Below are 24,530 nucleotides of genomic sequence, written 5' to 3'. Positions count from 1 at the left end.
GGTACAGTACATTTGTGTCGTTTTTCAAAAAGGTGTTGTTACCACAGCAGAGTAGGGATTTATCAACAATGAATGCAAATGTGTGTAAAAAATAAAAGGTGTGGAATTTTTTGGCCTCCAGCATGAAAAATGCACCTCCACATTAAATAGCAGTGAATATGGTGTTGTTAGTTTTAAAAACAGAACTAGAATATCTGCAAGCAACATGGATTCACTTCATCACCTGTCAGTTGCCATTTATCTCAATCCTCTGGGGCCCGCAAAGATTTTGCAGCATGCTACATAATGTTGATCTTTATAGAGGAAGCGTTGCCTGTAGTTTGTCATGTGTTAATATTTATCCAAGAACGCCACCCCCCCCCTCCCCACACACAATAAAGGAGATTATTTAACAAAACTTGATGGAATCTTTGGCCATTGTCAATTTTATATTTCTATAAAAGTGCTTTTAAGACAGTGCCCTGCTTAACCACATGTTGGAAGAAGGCCACAGTGTGCTGTTTTATATGTAAGCCTTCCTTAAAACACATGTTCCATTGTTTCTATGTTCAGGAGTGTCTGGGTTTTAGAAGATTTAAGAACAGGATTTCAGACAGACATGAGGTTTTGATTCAGTATGAAGAGGTACTCTTCTGCTTTGCTAAGTTTTGAGAAAAAGAGGGAATAGGCTTTTACTCATGGCTCGTCACCGCCTCTTGCTGGTTAAGTAAATTACTACATGGGTCTTACAGGTCCAGACAAAACCTTGGATTGGCATCTGTGAAGCTAAATTTGAACTAACGTGCAAGTATTGCACACATAGTCTACTTCTCTGAGTAACGGTTTATGGTGTGGAAAAAACTGAATAGATCTAGGCCTTGTCACTGACAATCAGGTTGTAAAATTAAGTTTCATGCAACTTCGATCCATCTCCAAATTCAGACAAATCCTCTGTTTTTCTATCCACCTGCATCAATCACTGTAATTCACTTTATTTTGTTTTATCTCTCTTGTGTCTATATCCTGTCTTCAGCTCATACAAAATTCAGCTGCCAGAGTCCTTACAAGGTCAAAAAGAAGAGGCCACATGAATCCAGGTCTTGCCTCCTTACACTGGCTACCGGTAAAGCTAAGAAAAACAAAGGCCTACCTGGCAATTGGCTTAAACTTCCAATAACACTTCAAACAAACAAAATCCATCGCTCTGTTAGTCTTGTGTTACACTGGACTCAAATTGTTTCTTGTTATGTTGTTGTTTATTTCTGTCTAATGCTTTGTTGTATGTTTTTATCTGCACTGTTCAGCACTTTGGATCAGCGTTTGTGTGTTAAGTGCTCACCTATAAAAAAGCTGGGTTGAGTTGAACGTAATGTATCATTTGACACTCCTGGTCGATAGGTGGCGATATTGTGTTTTTTATTATCCTCCCTTTGGTGGTTTGCACAAACCCTTTCAACATGGCAGCCCACAGGATAGCATGTTTAGGGTTAAATGCCCTTTATTCTTCTATGGGCGCCCCGAAGCAGGTAACTTACTTACATTTGTGTTTATTGTGTGTGACCAGAGTCTCATGCTAATGCTATTTCGCAAATGTAACTTTTGAGATAGAGAAAGCAACATTTGTGGTGGTTAGCTTCTCGACATGAATTACTGAGCTAACGCTAGTTAGCATGCCAAATGGCAAACATCTTAAATATGTTCCTTAATAACTATTTTTTTTAAATGTATACTTTAGTTTCATGTTAAGTGTTTTATTAACTCTCGGGCCAGTCCATAAAATGTTTTAGATCAAGTAAAGGTGTCTTCAAATAAATCCTACTTGTGCTATATTTTTATTGTAATTGCTGAGGCTTCCTTTCAGTTCAAAATGATGTCTCCATCAATATTGCTTAATAGTGGCAGGAACGTACAATCATAATAATAACTTTATTTACATAGCACCTTTAAAAACAACTGTTTAAAAAGTGCTTTTCAGGTGAAAACAAATACATCAACATTTAGGAAAAGATAGGAACAGACTGACCGAACAGGGAGTAGACAAATAATATAAATGCAGATAACAGAGATACAAGCGATACAACAGGCAGGTATGAGGCAGTTAAATGATGGAAAAACGAGTTTAGAATCAACCAGGGGAGAGCTTAAATAACAGAAGTAAAAATAAAACTAAGGGTGTATTCACACCTAACTTGTTTGGTTCGCTTGAAACGAACTAAAACCCTGGTGCGGACCTTTTGAGCTGTGAATACAAACCATCGAACTCAGGTGCTCACCAAACAGCCGGACCGAGACCCAGCCGAACAGGTGGTCTCGGTTCGCTTCCAAACGAACCCTGGTACGGTTCGTTTGAGGTGTGAAAGCAACCAGACCTCAGTCCGACCCAGCTCTAAAAATCGTACGGCTTTTTGGACATAACAGGCTCCCGATTCATAGCCGTTTGATCTACGGCTGTTTCTCATGTGGCACTACTCTCTCTGTTCTTTTCTTTATTTCTATTGTCTGTTTTTAAACGTTTTGTCTTATGTCCTTGTGTAGTTTTCCACACTTTCCAATGTTTTTTTTTTTTACTACAAATGACAAACTGAACTCAACTGAAAAAGAGATGGATAAAAAGATTAAACGCTTTTAAATCGAAGAGGGAAGGGAGAGATTAATAGAAATCTTAAAAGGAGAGATCACATAGAAGTAAGTCTACAAAAATGGGTCATCGTCTCTTCTCACCTGTGCGCCGACGTGAGTGGCCGCACATTCAGTACTTGAATTTCCCTCGGGATCAATAAAGTATCTATCTATCTATCTATCTATCTATCATTTAAAAGATGCCACTAACTACAATAGTAGAATTTAATGCTACAATGACAATAAGTGCTGGAGTGAGCTGAGTAATTTTTTAAGAGCTATGCATGTTTAATTATTCAATCTACATTGTAAAGTTAACGTGTCTCCTGAGAGAATGATTGGCTCACACACACACACACACACACACACACAGACAGACTAACTTTTCTTGATTCAACACTGTGTTCAGGCCCTGAGGAGCTGCTGGGGGGCAGTGGAGCAGGTGAGGAGTTACTACGTTGACTGGAGGATGCTGAGAGACCTCAAGAGAAGACAGATGGCCTTTGAGTATGCCGATGAGAGGCTAAGGATCAATGCACTGAGGAAAAATAGCATCCTTCCCAAAGAACTTCAGGTATAATGCAATATTTCACTTTTTTATCGATGTCCTGCTGCAGGGTAACCGTTGTGAAAAATCTTCGCCTTTTATGCCTAAAAGATGATTTTGAATACAATTCATCAATAAGAGTGAAAGTAGTTGTGCTACTCCATGACCATTACGTGGTGACTCATAACAATGCTATTGCATTATAATTACAATGAATTTCAACATTTAAAAATCTTTGCAGGAGGTTGCAGATAAAGAAATTGCAGCACTACCACGGGACAGCTGCCCCGTGAGAATACGCAACAGGTGTGTGATGACTTCAAGACCTCGGGGGGTAAAACGGAGGTGGCGACTGAGCAGGATTGTATTCCGTCACTTGGCTGACCACAACCAGATATCTGGGATTCAGAGGGCAAGGTGGTGATAGGGGATCCATTATGGTACAGTTGGACTGGCTCATAAACAACATAGTTATTTTGGACTTTTAATGTCTAGAGTCTTTAAGTGTATTAACAGTGATAAAGCAGTACCACCAAGACCCAGTGAAGCATTGAAGATGTTCATATTAAAAGTGAATATACAGTGATAACTTTCCAATGTATGTCTCTCCTGGTCTGTAGGTTTTTGTTTTTTTGCTTATGACTCATATGTAGAATATCCAAAATACAAACGTAAAAAGAAAATGTGTCTCCTAACAGAAGCAAAGGTTCATGTATATTATTTTACTCCTAAATGTATGAATAAATATTGCTATAAATGAATGACCTCTTTTTTTTTTTTTGTCAAATATAGAAGATAATACAGAGTCTCACATAAGAGATTTTTATTACCACAGACTGTGGACACAGTTTTGTGTTCAAGTATTTCATTGGATCTCTCGTTGCAAAACCTCTTGACTCAGACAACCCCATTATGAAATTGAGAAAACACTCAGATGCCCCTACTGATGCCCCTACTGGTGTCCCCATGTAGTATGGATATAATTATGATGCTGATAAATATATTGATACACAATGTATGTCAAAAATGACGATAAGAATCATGCCATGCATTAAAACTCATGCTTATTCTTAAAACATTAAAGTAAAGCTTTTTTTTTCTTTTTTTTTTGTTTAATGATAGTAATGCCTCCAGTTTTGCCCAGTGGGTGGCAGTAGTGCGCCCATAGGCTCGCTTGCTATTCAGAAGAAGAAGACTTCACTAGCGCAGACAAGGCGCATCCATACACTTTTCCTGCATAACCGAGAATAAAAACAAAGCATAAATGGATCTAACCGAACAGGTATACATTATTTTTAAATTATTTATTAATCCTACGCAGATAGGTTCGTATTGAGCTAGATACATGGATTAGCTGAATGAGTTTCAGGATTCTGTCACAATATAGCTACGTAAGCTAACATTAGCCAACTTAGCTAGTAAGAAATACAGCGTTTTAATCTATTCAGCTTTTTTTTCTATCGTTATATCTAAATTAAAATGATTAGTAATTGTCCAACTAGTTATCGGTGTCAAGTACTCAGGCCTGGTTTTAGGGTTTGTTAGAGGTTAACCAGCTATCAGAAAGTTGGCGGTGTCTGCAGAACATTCCAGAAATAATTTGTTTCCATGTCTCGAAATGAAAGTCATTAGATAAAACGTTCACACTGAAGTGACATTTGGCCTTAATTCTCGACATCGACGCCAGAATTGTATTACGCAAAGGCTCCAATCTGCATCCTTTCATCTGTATCAGTGATCTTGGCTGATATTGAGCAGGAGCCTGAGGGACGGTCACATCTCGGCTCTGTTTCTCATATTTAGTGACAGTCATCTAATATTTTATCATGACATGGTGTGAAAGCATCATCTGAGTTTTTTCTTTTTTTTTTTTGGAAGGGTCTTCAGTCTTTACAACCATAGACTGGAAATAATATCTTTATACAGTATCCTTTTTTATCCCCGACAGGAGGAACTGTATTCTGCTCCTAAGGGTGTTGGCATCAGTTTGTTTTAAACAACATGTGAATGAATAAGACTAAACCTTGATATACAGACATCCCTTTATGCCTCCACCTGCACTGTAAAATAACAACTTATTTTATTAACAACTTACTTATTTTTTTTAAGACCTATGGGTAGGGGAAGACAAAAACAAGTAGCTGTTTTATTATTTCAAGAGGTGATCCTACATGTAAAAAAAAACAGCAGCAACAACCTCACTACAGTGGATTAATATTTCTTTATTACTTAATGCTGTTCCTTATAGTCGTGGTGTAGTATGGGGTAATGGAGATATAAAGAGTAGAGCCTATACCAGCTTGATTTTCATTCTCCATAGGGTACTCCTATTACTACATGTCTTCAGATTCAAACCATTGGTTGATTGACAATTTAAGTAGTTTGCTGCAATTTTCTTCCTTTTGGTGAAGGGATGACCTTCCTACTCTGTAAGTAAAGGACTCATTTAGAGACACTCTTTGATGACAAAATCTTAATCGAGTACTTATAATTGGTGATTTGATTCAAGACACACAAAAAATATCCCAAGTGTTCTTCAGTCAAAGTCAAATCAAATGAAGTCACGATGTGAAACCTTGAAGAAGAATTACAGGTGCGTTGGGACAGTGGGGCCTTTGCATATTTGACACCTGCCATCCTAGTCCCTATTGAAATGTACACGTGGGTGGATGTGGCCCCCGTCCATTCTTCAAAATGTATCACCTGAAGAAGACATCTGCTCGAAGTGTTGTGATGGAATAAAAATGTTTGTGGCATTTGAGCAAGGGTGCGGGACCTTCCTCAAAAAAGCAGCGTAGTCTTTTTATTTCATTGAAGGTGTTAAGTTCCAGTGACTCATGTGTTTTTAAAATGAGCTGTTAAGCTATAGAAAGTTGACAGAGGGTAAAACATGTTTTTGTAGTTGCATGATCTAAGTGAGAGGTTCTGTGTAACTGTCTTATCATCGATAAACATGTCTCTGTGGTTTAACTCCCTATGACAAATGCAGATCAACCAGCTGGAGGCAGATTTGCAAGAGCTGGGCTCACTCTTAGAGAAGGCGGAGAGGAAACGGGTCCAGGAAGTACTGCAGCAGGAGAAAAAGAAGGTGGAGAAGGAGCTTGCAGTCAAACGGCAACAGAAGGAGCAGCAAGCCAGGAGAGAAGCAGACCCATCTGCTGCCTCTAAAGCAACATACACAGTCAAGATCACCAACTATGGTATGACACTATGGATGGACTATTTTTATACTCATTTATAACTACCTTTCATTTGTGCACATGTGCAAGACCTGGAAAGGTGTCTTAATGCTTCTCGCACTTTTGCATCTTCTCTACAGCGTGGGACCAGTCCGAAAAGTTTGTCAAAATTTACCTTACATTGAAGGATGTTCACAAAATCCCGGCAGAAAACGTGGAGGTGAAATTCACAGAAGGGTAAGTTGATATTCAACCTCGTGCTAAGATGCACTGTGTTCATTGATTTGATTCATCACGTTTCTCCAGCCGTGTGGTTGGATTTGCTCACTCTCTCTCTCTCTCTCTCTCTCTCTCTCTCTCTCTCTCTCTCTCTCGCTCTCTTTGGCAGGTCATATTCTGTTTTGGTAAAGGAGCTGGATGGAAAAAACCATCAGATGACAGTCCTCAACCTGTTATATCCAATCAATGAAAAGGACAGCTATAAAAAGGTGACTCAGTTAAACCGATTTTTAAAAAAATCCAATATCGCAAGAAAATATGTGGAAGCTGCAAATCAGTTCTTAAAGCTAATATTCTGTTCAGCATCAGATGCTTCAACTGCCACAGAAAACATTGTTAAATAATTAGTTTTGTTTGCCGGCTGCAAATTTCCGGCCCAGTGTCCACTCGCATCCCGAAAGCAAAAAAAACGACTAACTTCAAGAGAGAGACTTACTGGCTTATTGAGACTTGAGGTCTTTAACTGTATTTTCTCCTGTCAACAGATAAAAACAGACATGGTTCTGGTCATGTGCAAGAAGCAGACACCAAAGAAGTGGGACTGTCTAACAAAGGTGGAGAAACTGTCTAAAGATAAAGAGTAAGTAAAGAGTGAACATCAAATTAAAAAAAGAAAAAAAAAAGTGAATATTCATGAACTGATCCACATTTTCAAAAGAAGATAAAAACATCACATGCAGCATGCTGTCATACAGGAGCACAAGTATGTAGGCCCCAAGAAAGGCTGCAATATGATTCTACGGCATATAAGTCGTATTAATTCTAATATGACTGTACAAACTGAGGATGCGCTGCAGAAGATCAGATCATAAAATGCTTTAGGCTGCATATAAAAATGGCCAAAAACGAACGCTAAGATTCAGATCTGTAATGTGTTGTTTTGGTTTGAAAATACAGTTGTGACACTCTAAACGGCTGCAGTGCAGTACTGTATTGTTGTGCCTGGTGTCACTGTTTATGATGCAGCATGCATACAGAGTGAGAACGAGGATCTCTTACTAAACTGTCTCCGTATCGTCCTCAACAGCAAACCCAGTGTAGACGACAACGCTGACCCCAGCGATGGCCTGATGAGCATGCTGAAGAAGATTTACTCAGAGGGAGACGACGACATGAAGAGAACCATCAACAAAGCGTGGTCAGAGTCCCAAGAGAAGAAAATACAAGGAGGAGCAGGAGACATGATGGACTTGTGAAGTGCACCCGCTGTTATACACAGAGGGAGAGCTGCCGGGGATTTATTGACGCGACTTGAATATTATATTTGATGAGTTGAAACAAAAGTCCAGTATACATGACATCATTCCACAACATCATTAGACATGACATTAAAAAAAGGCTCCTTCTGGCTTTATTTTGACCCTGCTTAGAATTAGCAGGAACACATGTTTTCATATCTCACATACATGATGGATAAACCTGTCAGTGAATGCCTGTTCATTCAGATGGGTGCTTACCAGCAGATGGCAGCATTTTACAAAGCAAGAAATCCCACAAGTGCGTCACTAATTTTGGCTAATTAAGTCCAGTATGATAACGGACCTCAGACCATTTTTTTAACAAGAGAAAATGTCAGTCGGTACTATTGTTTTCCCTTCTTCATTTGCCAAAGACATGACTTTTAACCTCTTATTCCTTGTCATTCCATAAATACCCATTCCTGATCCATAATGCACTAAAATATGTCCTATGTTACTCTGTAATTCTTGTTCACAACTACACTGGTTTTGATTTCCCACAAACCTTTTGTATGTGAAATGTCTGGTTTATGGTTTTGTTTATTATTGGATTTTGCTTCTGTCACATGTCATGTGCTCTTGCCTGACTTCAGGCTGTTAATGAAGTTCTCTCAAATATACATCTCGATTTGTGTTTTATGATCCTAGGAGATTATGTGCAGTGTTGTCTGTGAGAATTTTCGAAGCTTGGCTTGTGAAGAATTGAGAAAGGCACTCAGAGCTTTAGTCTTTTCATGTAAGATAAATGTACATCAAATATTTGAGACAGTTTTTAAACCCAAGCTGTACTTTAAATCCAAACAAACCCTCGCCTAAATGTATAAGTGAAGGACAACACTAGATCCTTTAGATTATTGTTTTAACCCGGGATGTGTAAATCAACCGTTGGTCGTTATCATATGAAGTCATAGCAAACAGTCTTAGCATTTGTATTTATTCCCGTTAGGCATTGTCGACCAAGCTGCACGTGTTGTCCACCAGGTGGCGGCCGTGATCGGTAGTTTTTACTGGGGTTTTGTCTGGGCATTTCACAGACACTGGGGAAATTTATACCATTTTTTCTTTTTACTTTTTTTTATTATTATTATTTTCAAATACAATTCTAGACGTGTGGCAGGATATTACCTTTCTCCACAGCCTACACTTGTTTTGTTAAATTAAAAGTCTAGCCATAGTTTTATGTGCGAGATATTGATGAAAATAATTAATGATATACTTTTGGACAAATGGAAATGACATCGTATTTTATTTCGTCCTTAATATGCATTCCCATGTATGCTCAGAAAAAGTGTCGCATTAGATTTGGTGGTTATTGTCATTTAAAGCACGTGAGCATTTTACCAACCATGGAAAAGATGTATAAGTGAGAAACTTTCCTAAAACAACTGTCAAAAACGTGAGTTTGATCCTGTGGATTAAAGATGTTAAACAACCGAGGGTTTACAACAGCTCAAAGGACATGAGTTATATCAACGTGAGGGGGAACTTATTCCGTTTTCATGAGCTCTTTCATTCACGTTTTCATACTCCAGCTGCATTTCTTTTTTTGATTGAGACTCAGTCTGAGCAAATCGTCTGGACTTTCTCTGACGGCGCACCTCGTAGCTCCGCCCCCTGCTCCGTGACGTCGCTGCTGCTTTATAAGGCGGAGGGAGCTCGGCGCAGACACGCCAGATGGATACAGTTGGCTGTGACGGATACATCCGTACGCACCAGACCAACTGCTGAGAAAACAAGCGAAGGGATATTTATTTATTTATATATACACACAAACTCTTTGATTTTGACACCGTTGTGTTAGATGGACACCGGTTGTTTCACTGCAGCGCAGCGTATCTCGTGTCACACCATGAACGCGGATTTATTCAAGCCTGTTCCGGAACGTGGACCCCAGCGGGTCTCTGTCGCGGTGAAAACCAGCAGGAATAAAACTGACCAAATCAAACCGGAGCTGGCCCAGGTAGTGACAGACTCTAAAACAGGAAGATCCTACAGCAAAGGGAAGCTTCTGGGAAAGGTATGTAGATTGATTTTAATTTATCAAAGTGCTTCTTTCGCTTCACGTGACTTATTTTTTGGGGGCGCATGTGAGGAGAATTCTGTATCTCTGATATCGAGTCTGTGTTGGGTTGATACCAAAGCTGTCATTGATTATAAGTAATCACAAGGCATGTTCCAGGTGTGGTAATAATGCTGGTAGAGGGAATGACCTCGTGGTGGATGTGACCAATCTCCCCCTGCCGCGCGTGGTTGCTGAATGATTCAGGCGCAAGGTGTGCCCAGCTCCTGTGCGCACACGCATGCCAACCCCTAAAATAGTCCCCAAAATGATCATTTCCAATCATTCGTCTATTTGAATGGCATCTCAGACGACGACTTGGCTGATAACAGCTCCTTGGCTACGCCATGGCCCCTCATCCTCTGCCAACGTCTCCTCTTACGTGATTTTAACACAGTATGTTCCATGTATGAATGGAGCGGCTGTATCAACATGTTGCTCGTCATCGATACGCTGCATCGGGCTGCCAGCCAAGTCTTCCCCCCCCCCCCCCCCCCCCCTCTCTCTCTCTCTCTCTCTCTCTCTCTCTCTCTCTCTCTCTCTCTCTCTCTCTCTCTCTCTCTGCTTGCCTGCCGCAGAGCTGGAAATGTCTCCGTCAATTTCACGGTTAATGAATGCAGCGGCTCTGTCTGCCTCATCCCTCACGTCCTCGAGTCTATATAATCCTGATTGTTGTGAGAAATGTGCAGGAATAAGCAGCTGCAAACACGACATAAGAGGTTTATCGTTGGTTTTTAGAAGTACATGAGATCACCAAGGGCAGCAAAAGATTCTGTGCAGCTGATTACAAAATGATGCAGCTGAATAGTTAACCCTTTAGAATTCTTAAACTGGATAGATTATTGATTTCCTTCCACACCAGCTCGTCAGCATTGGCTAAATGTCTTCTAAACGTTTTGACTGAGGAATATTTATTGCTCTGAGGATCAAAGATTTTCAATTGAGGCAGATAATTTATGGCCAGTGCAGGTTTTCAACCTGCTGCTTTTCTTAACTGATCATCCTGTTTGTCTCCCCCAAGGGCGGCTTTGCTCGATGCTACGAGATGACGGACCTCTCGAACAACAAAATGTATGCTGTGAAGGTGATTCCTCAGAGCAGGGTGTCCAAACCGCATCAGAGGGACAAGGTACATTATTACGCTCGTTTCTGTTCTGCACAGAGGACCATGCAGTGTCCTGAATTCAATATCTGGATTGTGTTTTGAAATGTGAACACAGATTTGACATGTTGTCTAATTTAACAGATTACGAATGAGATTGAGCTGCACAAAACCCTGTCGCACAAGCATGTGGTGAAATTCTCTCATCATTTCGAAGACCAGGAAAACATCTACATATTCCTTGAGCTCTGTAGTCGGAAGGTGAGTCTTGAGAGAAATTTCTCGAACAGGCTGCACAGCTTTGCTTGCACGTACACAGCTTGTTCCACAGTGGCACAATACAGACTGCACTCGTACTTGCAATCTTTTATTTGTTTAAAGTATAAAAACAGTCTAATGATTCCCACATCAGCTTCTCTTTTTTTTTTTTTTTGTCATTCTGTAGCTGTATGTGACGTGTGTGCGCAGCAGTGTTGATGTGAGATTGACAGTTTATTCATTGCTCTGTCTCTGCAGTCGCTGGCACACATTTGGAAGGCGAGACACACGCTGACAGAGCCAGAAGTACGTTATTACCTCCGACAGATTATATCCGGCCTCAAGTACCTACACGGCAGAGGAATCCTGCACAGAGACCTTAAGCTAGGTATGGGAGCTGAAAGTCGGTGCACATGCTCACACTAAAGAATCCCAGGAATCTGCTATGACTTTGGGCAGGCACATGTTATGTGCGGAATGCTGACCGGACAACTGTTATTGTCTCTTTCAGGCAACTTCTTTGTCAACGAGAACATGGAGCTGCGGTTGGGAGACTTTGGCCTCGCTGCAAAGCTGGAGACAGTCGAGCAGAGGAAAAAGTTAGCATATTTTCCTACTTTCCTTGAGTGTCGTTTATAATTTTGGTAGCTAACTAAAGAGAGACTGCATGTTAAATTCTGACTAGCTCTGGGTTAAAAATGTGTCTAAGGTATTTTTGTAACTTATTTTTTTAAAGTTAAACAGTGTTTGCACTGCTACTTAAGAGATGATTAAAAATACATAAATGTATCGCCAATGTACCTGAACATCAGCCCTTTGCTAAGCTTTCTAAAACGCACATGAACCTAAAAACCATTACACTGGTTTCTAAGCACACACTTCCTCCCACTACTTTCCTCAGTAAGTCCCTATCTAAACCGGTTTCCAGGTGACGGTTGAGCGGAGCGCTCAGAGCAGAGTTTCACTACCTGTTTGACACTTTCCTGGCAAATACCAGAGGAATGAGGGCAGCTGAGAAATAATCCTTAAACAACTGCTTCCTTGTTTTTCTGATGCCATTACAAAACTGGAGAACATTGTTGTAGTAATAGGTTTAAATTCATCCCTCCTTTCTTTTTTTTCTCAGAACAATCTGTGGCACCCCCAACTACCTGGCTCCTGAGGTGCTCAACAGGCAGGGTCACGGCACAGAGTCTGACGTCTGGTCCCTCGGATGTGTGATGTGAGTGGCTTTGGTCCAGCCATGTGTAAAATGACATTTGTGTAATGTTATTTAGCAGGGTTTGGTTGTATTTCAGTCAGTGTGGTAATGACAATGCATTTCTCAGGCTGATTGTGGTCTGACTTGTTTGTTTGTTTGTTTTTTGTGTCTTGAGTTTTCTCATAGTCTCCTTCTTTTGTCCTGTTCAGGTATACGCTGATGTGTGGAAACCCTCCTTTTGAGACTCTTGACCTAAAGGAGACGTACAAGTGTATAAAGGAAGTTCGGTACAACTTGCCATCCTCGCTTTCCCCTGCTGCACAGAAACTCATCTCAGGCATTCTGCAGAAAAACCCCAGCGACAGACTCTCACTGGATCAAATCCTCAACCATGAATTCTTCACCAAAGTATGCAAATGTCAAAGAAATACTGACTGTATTGTATTGCTTCATATGCTTTTTCAGCTCTTCATAATGCTTTTTTTGTGTGGGTACTTGAAACTAGAACAGAATGACATGCCAGCACTTGAAATGAGCCGTGCGTCGGCTCCAGTCCTTCTGCATCTTCCTCACCTTGTCTACTTTGCTCTCTGTTACTTTTATTTCCTCCTCTAGGGTTTCACTCCTGATAAGCTTCCTCCAAGCAGCTGTGTGATGGTGCCAGAGCTCCATCCCCCAAGCCCTGCCAAGAAATTCTTCACTAAAATGGCAAAGAGCCTGTTTGGGAAGAAGAAAGCAAAAGGTAAGCAGCAGCACGGGTAGCAGTCAGGTGACAGTAAAAGATTAGGTCATCTGCTTCACACGTCAACTACTAGTTACACATTTCCTGAACACATTTGTTTTTACCTTTCTTTTTATATAGTAACTTAATCATGTTATGAGAAATAATATTTGATAAAATTCATACACAAAGTTGGATTTTGTTTTATATTGAAAACAAATATATAGATAGCTAAATATAGAAAATGCGTGTGTTTGTTTTGACTGTAGTGCATGACTCATGTTTTTGCAGTGGAGAAAATTCCATGTGATGAAAAAGATGACAAAGATATTTCCAAACTGGTTTCCGGCATCGTCAAATGTTCCATCAATCGACAGATCAGCTACAAGACAGTGGGACCCAATGAGGTGCGTCTTTCATCTTTCAGTGTCCTACTTCTTCAAGAAAACAAAATGGCACCATTCTAATTGCAAACCAAACTAGGGTACTTCAAGCATCTTATAAGAACAGTGAAAACCAGTACTTGTGGGTCTTGATAAAGTAGACCTCCGCAGTGGCAAAAATTGCTTATGTAACATTCTCTTTGAATAATGTATTATCCTTTTAATTATACAAAGGGATTGCGCTTCCTAAAGAGATTTAGAAATGTCTTTGTTTCTGAGACTGCAGTGTAAGAATCTGTGTTGTCCCAGAAATCCTTCAGTTTGTCAGCAGAGGAGTTTCAGAAGGGGAAATGTTTGTTGTTTGAGGGCCGTTTTCTTTCTAGTATTTGAGGGAAACTGTTGGTGCATAGTCTTATCAATCTATCCTTTTTTTTTTTTTTTTTTTTTTTTTTGACGTTCGTATTCTATGACAAACTATTTTCTTTTGACAAAGATTGATAATGGAATCTAAAGCTAAATGCCATGGCAGCAGGAAGCTCAGTTGGCCAATCCCTGCTCAGTATGGTTGAGCTGCTATTTATAGAGCCCACAGGAACTACATTGTTTGCTCTTTGGTGTGAATATTTCTCTGAAGGCTTGATAATGAGCCTCTGCTGAGAAACCAGGTTGTTATCAAGGGGCACAAACTGAGTTCTAACAACTACTTTGTTTCAACGGTTTCTTTTTGTGGCTTTTTTTTTTTTTTTTTGCAGGAAACTCAAAAGGCTATCAAACGGATTACTAGCAGATTATTCTCACTAACTGCTTTGTGGTTACATGACAATAGAAACTATGTATCGAACATGTCTGTATGAAGCACATGGGAAACTGTGTTGCTAAAAGTAGTTTTGCCCTAGTTTAAGTCACAATGAGATGCACACAGTTAAGACACTGAAAGCCAGCAAAGCAACAGCGGTTTGCGCTGTCACTTAATAAAGATATTAAAAAACAAGTTTGCAGGTGCAGTCTTAATTTAGAACCACAAAAGTAAGGCAGCTGTGCAAACATTAATAGATCACAGACTGTCTCCCCCCAGTTCTTAATTCTGTGATGACTTTATTGCCGTCTTGTGCTATAAGGTCAAGTTGGTTCATTGTCATAAATGTGTTATAAGACGATTTTATTTTATTTTTTTTGCTGGTCAGGTCCCCTCTCCCACCGGTCAGCTGGTCAGCTCTGTGCCTCTAGAACAAACTCCTGCTGAGGAGGAATCCAGAAAGTCCATCTCCCGCTCCTTCAAGGGCACCATGGCCAGCAGCACTGAAGGTAAAGCACAGTACTTTCTCCTCTTGTAGACGTATATCATTGGATTGTTTTTGATTCCTTGTCTTGTAGAATAGGTTGACTTATTTATTTGTTCCGTTCCCAGCATGTGAGGATGTCCTGACCCCTGCAGCTGTTGCTGACTCAGCCATGAAAGTTCTCAACAGCTGCCTGGCCACCATGCCTCCAGGTAGGAGAGCACAAATAATGATGAGTCCTAAAGAATAGGCTGCAGCGTGCTAAAGCTATTATACTACAGCCACTCAGTTTTCTGTAAACCTCAAGACACTGAAGGAATGCAGTGTATTTTTTATTTTTTTTTAATAATCTGGTTTTGGACACTAAAAGCAGTAAAGCGTCCTCCTACATGCACTGGTTGTTTTTCCAGAGTTGTATAACAAGTTATGCAGAAGCATTCAATTTTAATCAACCACATCTTCTTCTACATCTTAAATGAAGAGCTTTTTTTAAACGAGTAGCATATTTTCTTTGACTTGGGAAATTAAACTGTTACTTTTTACCATGTGTATATTCTAACAGCTATGTCTCATTGTCCCCAGCCACCAGAAACCCACCCTGTTTGTCCAGGCCTCAGTCCTTCCTGTGGGTCACCAAATGGGTGGACTACTCCAACAAATATGGTTTTGGCTATCAGCTCTCCAACCAAAGCATCGGTGTGCTCTTCAATGAGGGCACACACCTCAGTCTTTGTAACCAACGCAAGTAAGTACTTGGAAGTGCTGCAGTATTTACTGAAGGTGTTGTTTAAACATTGGCAGTGTGCTTTAGAATCAGCCTAATTATTGACTTGAGTCACGCAACCCAGTTAACAATCCCTACTCTTGGAATCATTGTAATGTAACCTTTTTCTTTTTCTCCCTCCAAACAGGACGGTCCACTACTGCTTGACCAACAACAAACACTTCACTTTCCCTGCCGCCTCTCTACCCGAGCAGCTCCGCAGCCAGAAACAAATAGTTGAGCTCATGGCGAACTACATGGAGCAAAACCTTATGGAGGTACGAGAACAGTGGTTATTTTAGTTTAGAGTGTAGCCATTATTGTGTAGCCAGTATTTAATGGCCATTTGATTTGACAAAATACTTTGCATAAAGAGCTACTGAGACAAGATGATAACATTAACGTGTGACATCTCTTAAAACTTTCTTCTTCAGGGTGGGGATCTACATTGTGAGGAGCAAGTCTCGGGTCCTCCTCCTTTGCTGCTGCAGTGGGTGAAGACCGACCACGCACTTGTCATGCTCTTCAACAATGGCACCCTACAGGTTCGGAAAAGCTCAGTAAAAGAAATAGTGCAATGAAGGAACATGTCAAGATTTTGTCTTGTATTAATACTGTTTTTCCATCCCTCCCCCCCCCCCCCCCATTAGGTAAACTTTTACACGGACCACACAAAGATCATCCTGTGCAAGTCATTCGATGACTCCTATCTGCTCACCTACATCAGCCGAGAGCGCGTCTCATGCACTTACCTCCTCAGCATGCTGACTGAGATGGGCTGCACCTCAGAGCTCAGACACCGACTGCGATATGTGGTCCAGCTGCTCCAACACCATGCAGATGCCTGAGAGCACCCGTCAGTGCCTCCCAGGCTGCCTGAGTGGCAGATGCCTTAGAGGCACTGGTTCAAAACCTCTTCTTAGGCAGCCTGACTGTTTGATAATATTCCTCAAGGCAGTGCTGGGAGGAGCCAACGGATGGAAAGATGCTCAGGAGGAGTTGAGCAGATATTTTTGCCTTGACTGGTGCTTTTGCTGCTGTTTATCACATGGATTGACCTTGATAAACCTCAAGCAGTCAGGAAGTTGCCCCCATGCAGCATCTGCCTCAAGGATTAGTGCCTGTTCAGCTTATGCCTCAAAGGTGTCCACCTGGAAGGTATTGATACCTAAACTAAGAGACTCCTACTTGGCTTGAAATGATGGATCCCTTACGGGCAGATGCCTAAATAAACACCACAACACCCATCCACCTTTCCTTCACTCAAAACCACTGCTTCTTGGCTGGACCTTTCTAAGCAGCTCCCAACCCTGCAACATCAGCTTCCTGTGAGAGCTGATAACCCAGGCATGGTCTCCCAAACTGTATCTTAACACTAAAGTTGTCCTTTTTGCTTGCAAAGGAACAAGGATAATCTTGTAGCTGGAATGCTTTTAGGCTCAATTTTCCAAAAAGTTTTTTTTAGCAGCAAGCTCACTTACTGGCGTTGACTTGCACTGGAACTGTGGTCTTACAGCAGAGATGCTTTGGGAAGAGCTGTGGTTTGATTAGAGAGAAAAGTACCCTCCTACCCTGAGTTGGTTTCTGGCCTATTTGGATTATGGTGCACACTTTTTTTTTTTTCCTTTTTTTTTTTTAATTTTAAAGACAAAATATTGAGCCAGTTATAGGATCACATTACAATCTTGACCTCACATGCACAAATAACATTCCTGGCTTTATTTGATGACAGTGATGCAAAGGTTTGCTGCTTCAGCTCCATAGTCACTTGTATTTTTTTTTTTTTTGTTAGTTATTGGATATACATTTTCACTGACCTGGTGCACGGCATGGGGCTATTGGAGCAACACAATATTGCACTCTTTTTTTTTTTTGCTTTGTTTTTGTAAATTCATCTGGAAAGTCAATCCTTTTACAAACACATTTTATTTGTTTTTAACTAAATACCCAATTTTCTTTTGTAGGTTTTTAAAATTATTCAGTTTTAAATTCACATACTAAAGTTGAGTGTGTGCCACACATGCAGGTTAACAAAACTGTTGGTTGGAAAGTGGGGGCGGGGGTGGGGAGGGCGGGTTAAAGTGCCTTTCTGAGAGAAGTCTGTATAGTGCAATAACAACCCTTTTGTGAATGTCAAGCTGGATACAAACAGAGGTGGGTTTTCTAGGTGGGATTTACTTTGTACTTTGAGCCAAGTTTGAAAGTAAGTCCAATAGCACTACACTCTCACTACCTGGTATAAGCTTTTAGAGTATCTGGTATCATAAATATATATCCCAGTAATATCTATTAAAAAAGAAAACATTGTACGCTGTTGTACTGTAATCCATATCGGTTTACATTGCTTTCTCGACCCAGAGTTGTATCCTTAAAACTGTGACCTGGAATGCAAGTATTACGTACATGTGTTTTCAAAAAACCCAACATTGTGTAAGCCATCTGCCAATTAAGAAGAGTCCTTATATTTTGGCACATAATGTCCTGTTTATTTATTTTTTATTTATACATGTTTTTTTATTTATTGTTGTGTAAATGTTATGGTCTTGACACAAGGAAATGTTCAATTCCAATCACCTTTTCTATGAAACATGTTGGGGGAAATGGGACAAAAATAAAGTTTATTGAAAATTAGTTTTTTTGTTTGAACTGATCGTCTAATTTTATTTTGGTTGTCTCATTTTATAGGAGTTGCATTTGACATTGTGTTTTATATGTTCAGACTGGATAGACTGTAAATGAGAACTTATCTGATCTTCTACATTGATACTTAGCATTTCTTAGGCAATATGTTTCACTCCAAAAGTGCTACACGCGGTTCGGCTGCTTGAACGATGAACCAGGAATGACTTACTATCAGCTTCCCCCCTCAACAGACATGCTGAGAATCATTGGGTTGGACAGTATGCAGATGATCTACTGGTTTTAGAAGACTAGCATTGTCGGCTGCTGGTTTTCGTGGGTAAAATATACACCTTTTGATAGAAGAATAATTAAGCCTGACTACTCAAATGTTTTTACTTCTATAATTGTCTTGGCAAGCAGCTTGACACTTCAATGTAAGCAATGGGAGTCTAGATCTTATCAACATACTTTAAATTGTAGCACTGCGTGTGACAAACTACTTACAAAAGCAACTTTAATATGCTTTCATCTGTTAAGTGAGGTTGGCTCACTTATCTTCCCTCACAATTTTCACAAGGATTAAGTCCTAAGCACAGCATCACCTAGAAAGCCCCTAAAATAACACTTTCAGGGTTTTTTTTTTTCTAACACCACTGTCTTGACAAACAACTTTGTCAAGATATTTCAGGTATAGTATATAATTTGATAAAGGATACAATTATTATTCCACAGTACAATTTTATTTCTAACTTATCAGTTAATTTTCTTTTTTGAAATTGAAAACAAGGAAATGAAACGTCTCGATTCAAGCAATTGCAGTTCACATCAGCTTAGGTGTAGTGTATCACTTAGTGTATCATCAGGTAATGAGTAAACATTATGCAGGGGGGGGGGGGGGGGGGAATAAAATATTCAGTACAGATCTTTGTTATTGTTTTTATTAGCAGGCAGAATTATTGGTCAGCAAGACTGTTGAAATAAGAGGTAAAAAGGAATGGCATAGTGAAAGCATTGTAGGCTATGGACATAGACGTGATACGTGTATACACACATTTGATATTCTACAAATGCAATTAACTAATACACACATAAGCAGCGGACTACACTGGTTTAAGCACATGCACAAACAAAGACAAATGCACAAACAAACACAAATAGAGACTGGCACCCTGCCACACTAGCTGTTTTTATGATGCAGCAGTACTCTTACATACCATAAACACATTGAGAGAGACAACGAGAGCTAAAGCAGCCTTGTTAGATGATAGTTTTGTTTTGTGTGCCTGTGATTGTGTGTATACAAAAGAGTGTGGTGTACAAATAGACGGGACTCGTTTTGGCAGCGACTCTAAGAAACCCCATAGAGAGAAAAAGAAAGAGTGAAATGTCATCTCACTAACCTCCTGATTGCATGCTGGAATCTGGGGCAGCAGCAAGAGATCAAAAGGCTGCTTCACTCTCAAGGCCAAAATGTGCTGATTGCACATCTTTAATTGCAGCGTGAGCCATTCACTTTACTCTGTAAGTAATCTCAAAGGTGTAAGTAATAATCTCTTTCTAAAGTCTTTGCTATCTCACTTCACAAATCTTGTATAAAAAAGGTTCTCCTGAATAATTACAAACATAAATCATAAAACAGCAATTCATGTAAATGGCCTCATCTGATGTGAACGTTGGAAATGAAAGCAATTGGTATAGTTGATGGGAACAAACATTGTTGTTGATGACTTTTCTAAAAAGGCAAACTAGCAAAAAGGGCACCTTTACCACTGCTGACAGGTCTCTATCAGTGACATAATAGTAAAGATATGAAAAGAGTAGGTGGTAGATACAGAGACAAATATATGTTGGGCTCATTTGGGCCCATGTTAGAAAGAGAGATTAAAACCAGCAGGTAAAAATAGAAGGCTTTATTCTCTATCATTCACCGACTGACATCATTATCCTTTTTTGAACTTTGAAGGCCTTATGATGTATAATCCAAAGATGTCTGAAATCAAGAAAAAGGGATTTGGTATCAAATGATTCTCTCATAGACATGGCTCACATTTGTATAGGTCTTGACTTTGACAGCATTGACCCAGAGAGTTTTCATTCTGAATTCATAACAATGCGGTTTTGTGACTCAGATAAAGTGGACACTGAGTCTCATCTTCTTTTGAACAAAATGTGTTGACTTAACAGAATGCACAATCATCTGCCCAATCATTAAATATGTGGTAGTGGATAGATGAGCAAATAACTGGATGTTTATGTTTTGATGTGTTTGAGCTTGCTTACTTTGTCTCACGAGCTCGGAAAAGAAGACAAGAGAGTCTGTTTAATTGCATGGTGTCATGGAGGCCCATGCTGGCTAATAAATGTATGTATGACTCAATAATTAAAAAAAAACTGTTACAACTGAGACTAAAAGGAGTACAAACACAGATGGTGACAAAGGTTTTTTATTATGAAAGTAAAAGAGTTGTTGTCCCCTGTTTCTTTGAAGATGAAACTGAAACTGAATGCACCAAATTATTTTTTAAATAACATTCTTGATTTTATTTTCCAGGAAACTCCAGCCGCTCAATTATCAGAAAAGCATGAGAGAGTTATACTAGTTCATGCTAGTGGTATACTGTCAGGCATGTTTAAAAAGGATAGCATACGTCATAATACGTATATATGTGATATTAGTTTATTATCATGACAGCTCAAAGAAAACAAAAGATGAGATGAAATGAGATCCAGTTGGTAGCCCAATAAAAAATAACCCAGTTAAGAACTTCACTTCTTCACTTAGTTTTATGACTAGGCCTCCATGCACCAAACCATGATGGTTTAGAAAGATTACACACTGTTAGATCCTTTTAGAATTTTTGTCTTTGATATGAGTCTGCAATGCCAGCAGATGGCTTGTATCACCCCCACAGCAGAGGCCGCATCAGCAAGCTCTATTGAGCATGGCTATTCAACAGAATACTGACTGCATCTAAATGGAAACATGCCAACTCCCTTCTGCAAAGTGATCAGCAACACAAGCCAAGTCATCTTCTGCCTTTGCCTTTTATTTTGTTAAAATCATTGGCCCTGCTCATAGTAGTTCTCAAAAAGATGTAAAAATGAATGACCATTATCAATTCTATCCAGTGAGGTCACTGCGTCACTGGGAAGTATTGTACAAGGCATAAGAGTGACACTGTGATGTCGAGAAAAAGTGTTTAGCATTTATGAATCAAAGTCCATTTTTGGGTAGAAAGTTTTCGCGGTAAGATTGCTCACCTACTTGCAAATCTGTCAGAAAGTCCTCCAAAAGCCCACACCAGTAAAGTGGTGAGTCATGAACAATTACAAGTTTTAGACAAACCTCAGAAATAATAATAAAAAACACCCTCTTATCCTCTTATTAGTATTAGAGGATACTACCTAGTATTAGTTGTTTGTAAAAATCTAAATACATTTATGGTGAGATCATTATCTAATTTCTTTCATCATTTGTGTATTTCAAGAAATAGTCATGATGAGTTTCAGGTTTATATTCCAAGTCATTCATTATTGTTAGGGCGCAACCTTGTTAGCATAGTGAGCTATCAGTCCAGATACTCTACACTTGAATAACCCTTCACTACATCAGAGTCAACCCTGAGCAAGCCTTAACATGAGACTTGTCATTAGCAGAGACAACTCTGTACTCGAACTTGCAGCGAAAATTGATAGATTTTTTTTAGCATGCTGTGACAATGTGTCATCTCGATTGTAAATTCAATAATTGATATGATGATAAAGCTGCTCACAAAGACAGCGTTTTTGTGGCTTTGTTTTCCCTTCCTTTCTTTACGAGGGAATGAAAGTCACAACGACTGCTGGGATCAATTAAATCTTTAGAGAGGGGAATTTTAGACAAGGCGAACTGGGTGGTATGGGAAGGGAGTCAAAGCAGGGGACATCCCTCCCCTTCTCTGTTAATGCTCCTCTGACCCTAGGCCACATCATATCCTGGCTGAGATGTGTGAGAGTGTGTTTGTCTTGGCTGTGGCTGATCCCTCATGCGGGTTCCTGCTGCTGATGTCACATTCCCGTTCCTGTTACTTGTGTACGTCACACACCAGCCCTACAGGAAATGTGTGTTTCCTTTTACGATTCTCCCTCTGTTTCCCATTAAAAGAACAGAGAAGTATGTCATCCATCTTTCTTGCTGCCAGATTGAAATGTTCTCTCCAGGTTTTAGTGAATAACTTGGCAATAGACTAATTCAGGAAAGCTTTCAGGACTTATTGAATGTAATAATTGGAAATTGTTTTTGTAATTAAAAAACAGCTTACAAACCCTGACAACTCAGTTGTGTCTTTAAGTCTTTAAGTGTTTTTAATGAAAAGATATGCCATACTTACCTTACAGCTTGGGCTTGAAAAAAGGGCTTGTAAAGGGCTCTAAAATACACACAAAGTACAAAGACTAGGAGGGTGAAAGTTGCTCTCTGTTATCACGTCTTTTACCCAGCAAGTCTGCAACTCAGTGCTAACAAAGCTCTGCCATCACCACGCCTTTGTTCTTGTACATTGAATCAGCCACAGCGTAATATACTGTAGGTTGTCCCATGTGCTTTACAAAGCTTTGCAAAAGCATAAGGGACACAACTTACAAAACAAACAGTGCTTGAGATTCACATACACACACAGACGTTATACACTGCCACTATCTTGCCCCTGTTTACGCCTCTGTTTGCTCTGTTGCCAGCTCAGTCGCAGAACACCACCTTTGTAATTTTTACACGGACTCAATCAGAGCAGTCATTTTTACACATCATCACAATTATGATAATTCATATAAATGATGTTTATAATGATTTCTTGTTTTTAACCCCCCCAAAAAAAATTATAACTAAAAATTAAAAATTAAAAATGCTTACAAATAACAGAACCATTGTAAATAGCGCTAACTTGGCACAGTAGATGCTAAGCTAGTAAGCTAAACATGCTAACTTTTAAATGTAACTGTAAATTGAAGCAAACATTTCATTGTATTTCCATTATGATTACCTTTATCTGGTTATTTCCAAAGTGTGTACCAATCTTGAAATGTTAGTTGTGCTTGTTGCAATCATTGCAATGGCTTAAGGACAGGTTCAGTAGATGGTCAAGGATGCTTATAGGTATCTTTAAAAAAAAATCAATAAAAAAAACATCTATATTTTATGGTCTTTCCGATCTACTTAAGAATTCCTCCAGAATATTCTTTTTACAGATGTAATCCTTGAAAACACATGTCCTGTGTCTCATGTTTCTTGTTAATGTCTTCCTGTTTTTCTGCCATTTCCTTCTTCTTACTCTTTGGTGTTTCAGCTGGGCTCATTATTCATCTTCACTAATGATCAGCCGTAATATCTCCTGCTGTGAGAACAGAACATGAAACAGCACTAAAACCAAAGGCACTGCATCAGGAAGTCAAACATCTGGAGAGAGACAGATAAGGGGAGAGAGAGAGAGAGAGAGAGAGAGAGAGAGAGAGGGAGAGAATTCAGCCAGACATTTAACTGTGGCGAGACAACTTCACCTCCCTAATTAGTAACTTCTGTTCTCTCAAGAGCTTTCTCTCCTTCCAGCCACCTTTAGTGTGTCTATGTGTGTGTATGTGTTAAAGAGACCCTATTGTAATGTCTTTCCTCCCCTGAATTCCAGCAAAGGCCACAAGCCGAGGCCAGTGTGAGCGTGTGTGGGTGAGGGTTTTTTACATTAAAAGAGTTTAGCCACAGTCGCTTCCTTTCAGGAAAAAGCATTTCTAAGTCATTTTCATCAGTTTCATCAGAGCCTTTTCCTTCCCGCGACTCAAGTGTTCAGACCGGCTGCATCCCAATGCATTGTTCAGGTCTGCAAACTCGTTTCCCAGATACATTTAATATGGCTATGGCTTCCTTTCCATCTCCTCAACACACAAAAAAAAGATGTCTCCCTCAAGAGGAACCATCTGTTCACGCAAAAATAATCCTAAAACTTTCACAGCAGCTCAGGTGTCACCCACAACCTGTTTCCCGGGGTCCATCTGTTTTATTCATTTGAGATTCCATTCTTTGGAAACATTATACAAAAATAATGTTGTTTGTATCGGAGTTTATTGTGATCAGGACTCAGGACTCTTTGTGTAATACTACATCAGTTACTGTCTGTTTTAGAAAATATTTCTCCACTATCAAATACATTCAATTCAAATTGAAGTGCAGGAAGGAGGAATAGCTGTGATAAATATAAAGCTTACAAAGATTAATTAATAATAAAAATGATACTGTCAGATACCAGTAGTAACAGATTGTAAACAGTTAGCTAA

The 24,530-nt window shown here is 39.7% G+C and overlaps 3 protein-coding genes across 3 annotated transcripts; all 3 read left to right on the top strand.

The window, feature by feature from the left end:
• The first annotated feature begins 1,272 nt into the window (after positions 1-1,272).
• Positions 1,273-3,906, top strand: mrps14 (mitochondrial ribosomal protein S14). The gene is made up of 3 exons (XM_079348789.1): positions 1,273-1,505; positions 3,008-3,172; positions 3,387-3,906. Exons 1-3 carry the CDS (start codon positions 1,437-1,439, stop codon positions 3,567-3,569), a joined length of 417 nt encoding a protein of 138 aa, XP_079204915.1. The 5' UTR covers positions 1,273-1,436; the 3' UTR covers positions 3,570-3,906.
• Positions 3,907-4,294: 388 nt separating this feature from the next.
• cacybp (calcyclin binding protein) lies at positions 4,295-8,461 on the top strand. The gene is made up of 6 exons (XM_079348154.1): positions 4,295-4,427; positions 6,135-6,345; positions 6,465-6,561; positions 6,713-6,812; positions 7,089-7,183; positions 7,631-8,461. The coding sequence occupies exons 1-6, from the start codon at positions 4,410-4,412 to the stop codon at positions 7,797-7,799; spliced, it is 690 nt and encodes a 229-aa protein (XP_079204280.1). The 5' UTR covers positions 4,295-4,409; the 3' UTR covers positions 7,800-8,461.
• A 1,029-nt stretch (positions 8,462-9,490) lies between these two features.
• On the top strand, positions 9,491-18,239 carry plk3 (polo-like kinase 3). Its single transcript, XM_079348514.1, has 15 exons — positions 9,491-9,858; positions 10,922-11,029; positions 11,147-11,263; positions 11,519-11,648; positions 11,772-11,859; positions 12,387-12,482; positions 12,671-12,869; positions 13,077-13,203; positions 13,474-13,589; positions 14,750-14,870; positions 14,974-15,057; positions 15,428-15,590; positions 15,757-15,886; positions 16,043-16,153; positions 16,259-18,239. Exons 1-15 carry the CDS (start codon positions 9,643-9,645, stop codon positions 16,454-16,456), a joined length of 2,004 nt encoding a protein of 667 aa, XP_079204640.1. The 5' UTR covers positions 9,491-9,642; the 3' UTR covers positions 16,457-18,239.
• Positions 18,240-24,530: the final 6,291 nt, after the last annotated feature.

This window comes from Symphodus melops (assembly GCF_947650265.1).
Source record: "Symphodus melops genome assembly, chromosome: 7".
NCBI lineage: Eukaryota > Metazoa > Chordata > Actinopteri > Labriformes > Labridae > Symphodus > Symphodus melops.
This window is presented reverse-complemented; position numbering and strand designations above follow the sequence as displayed.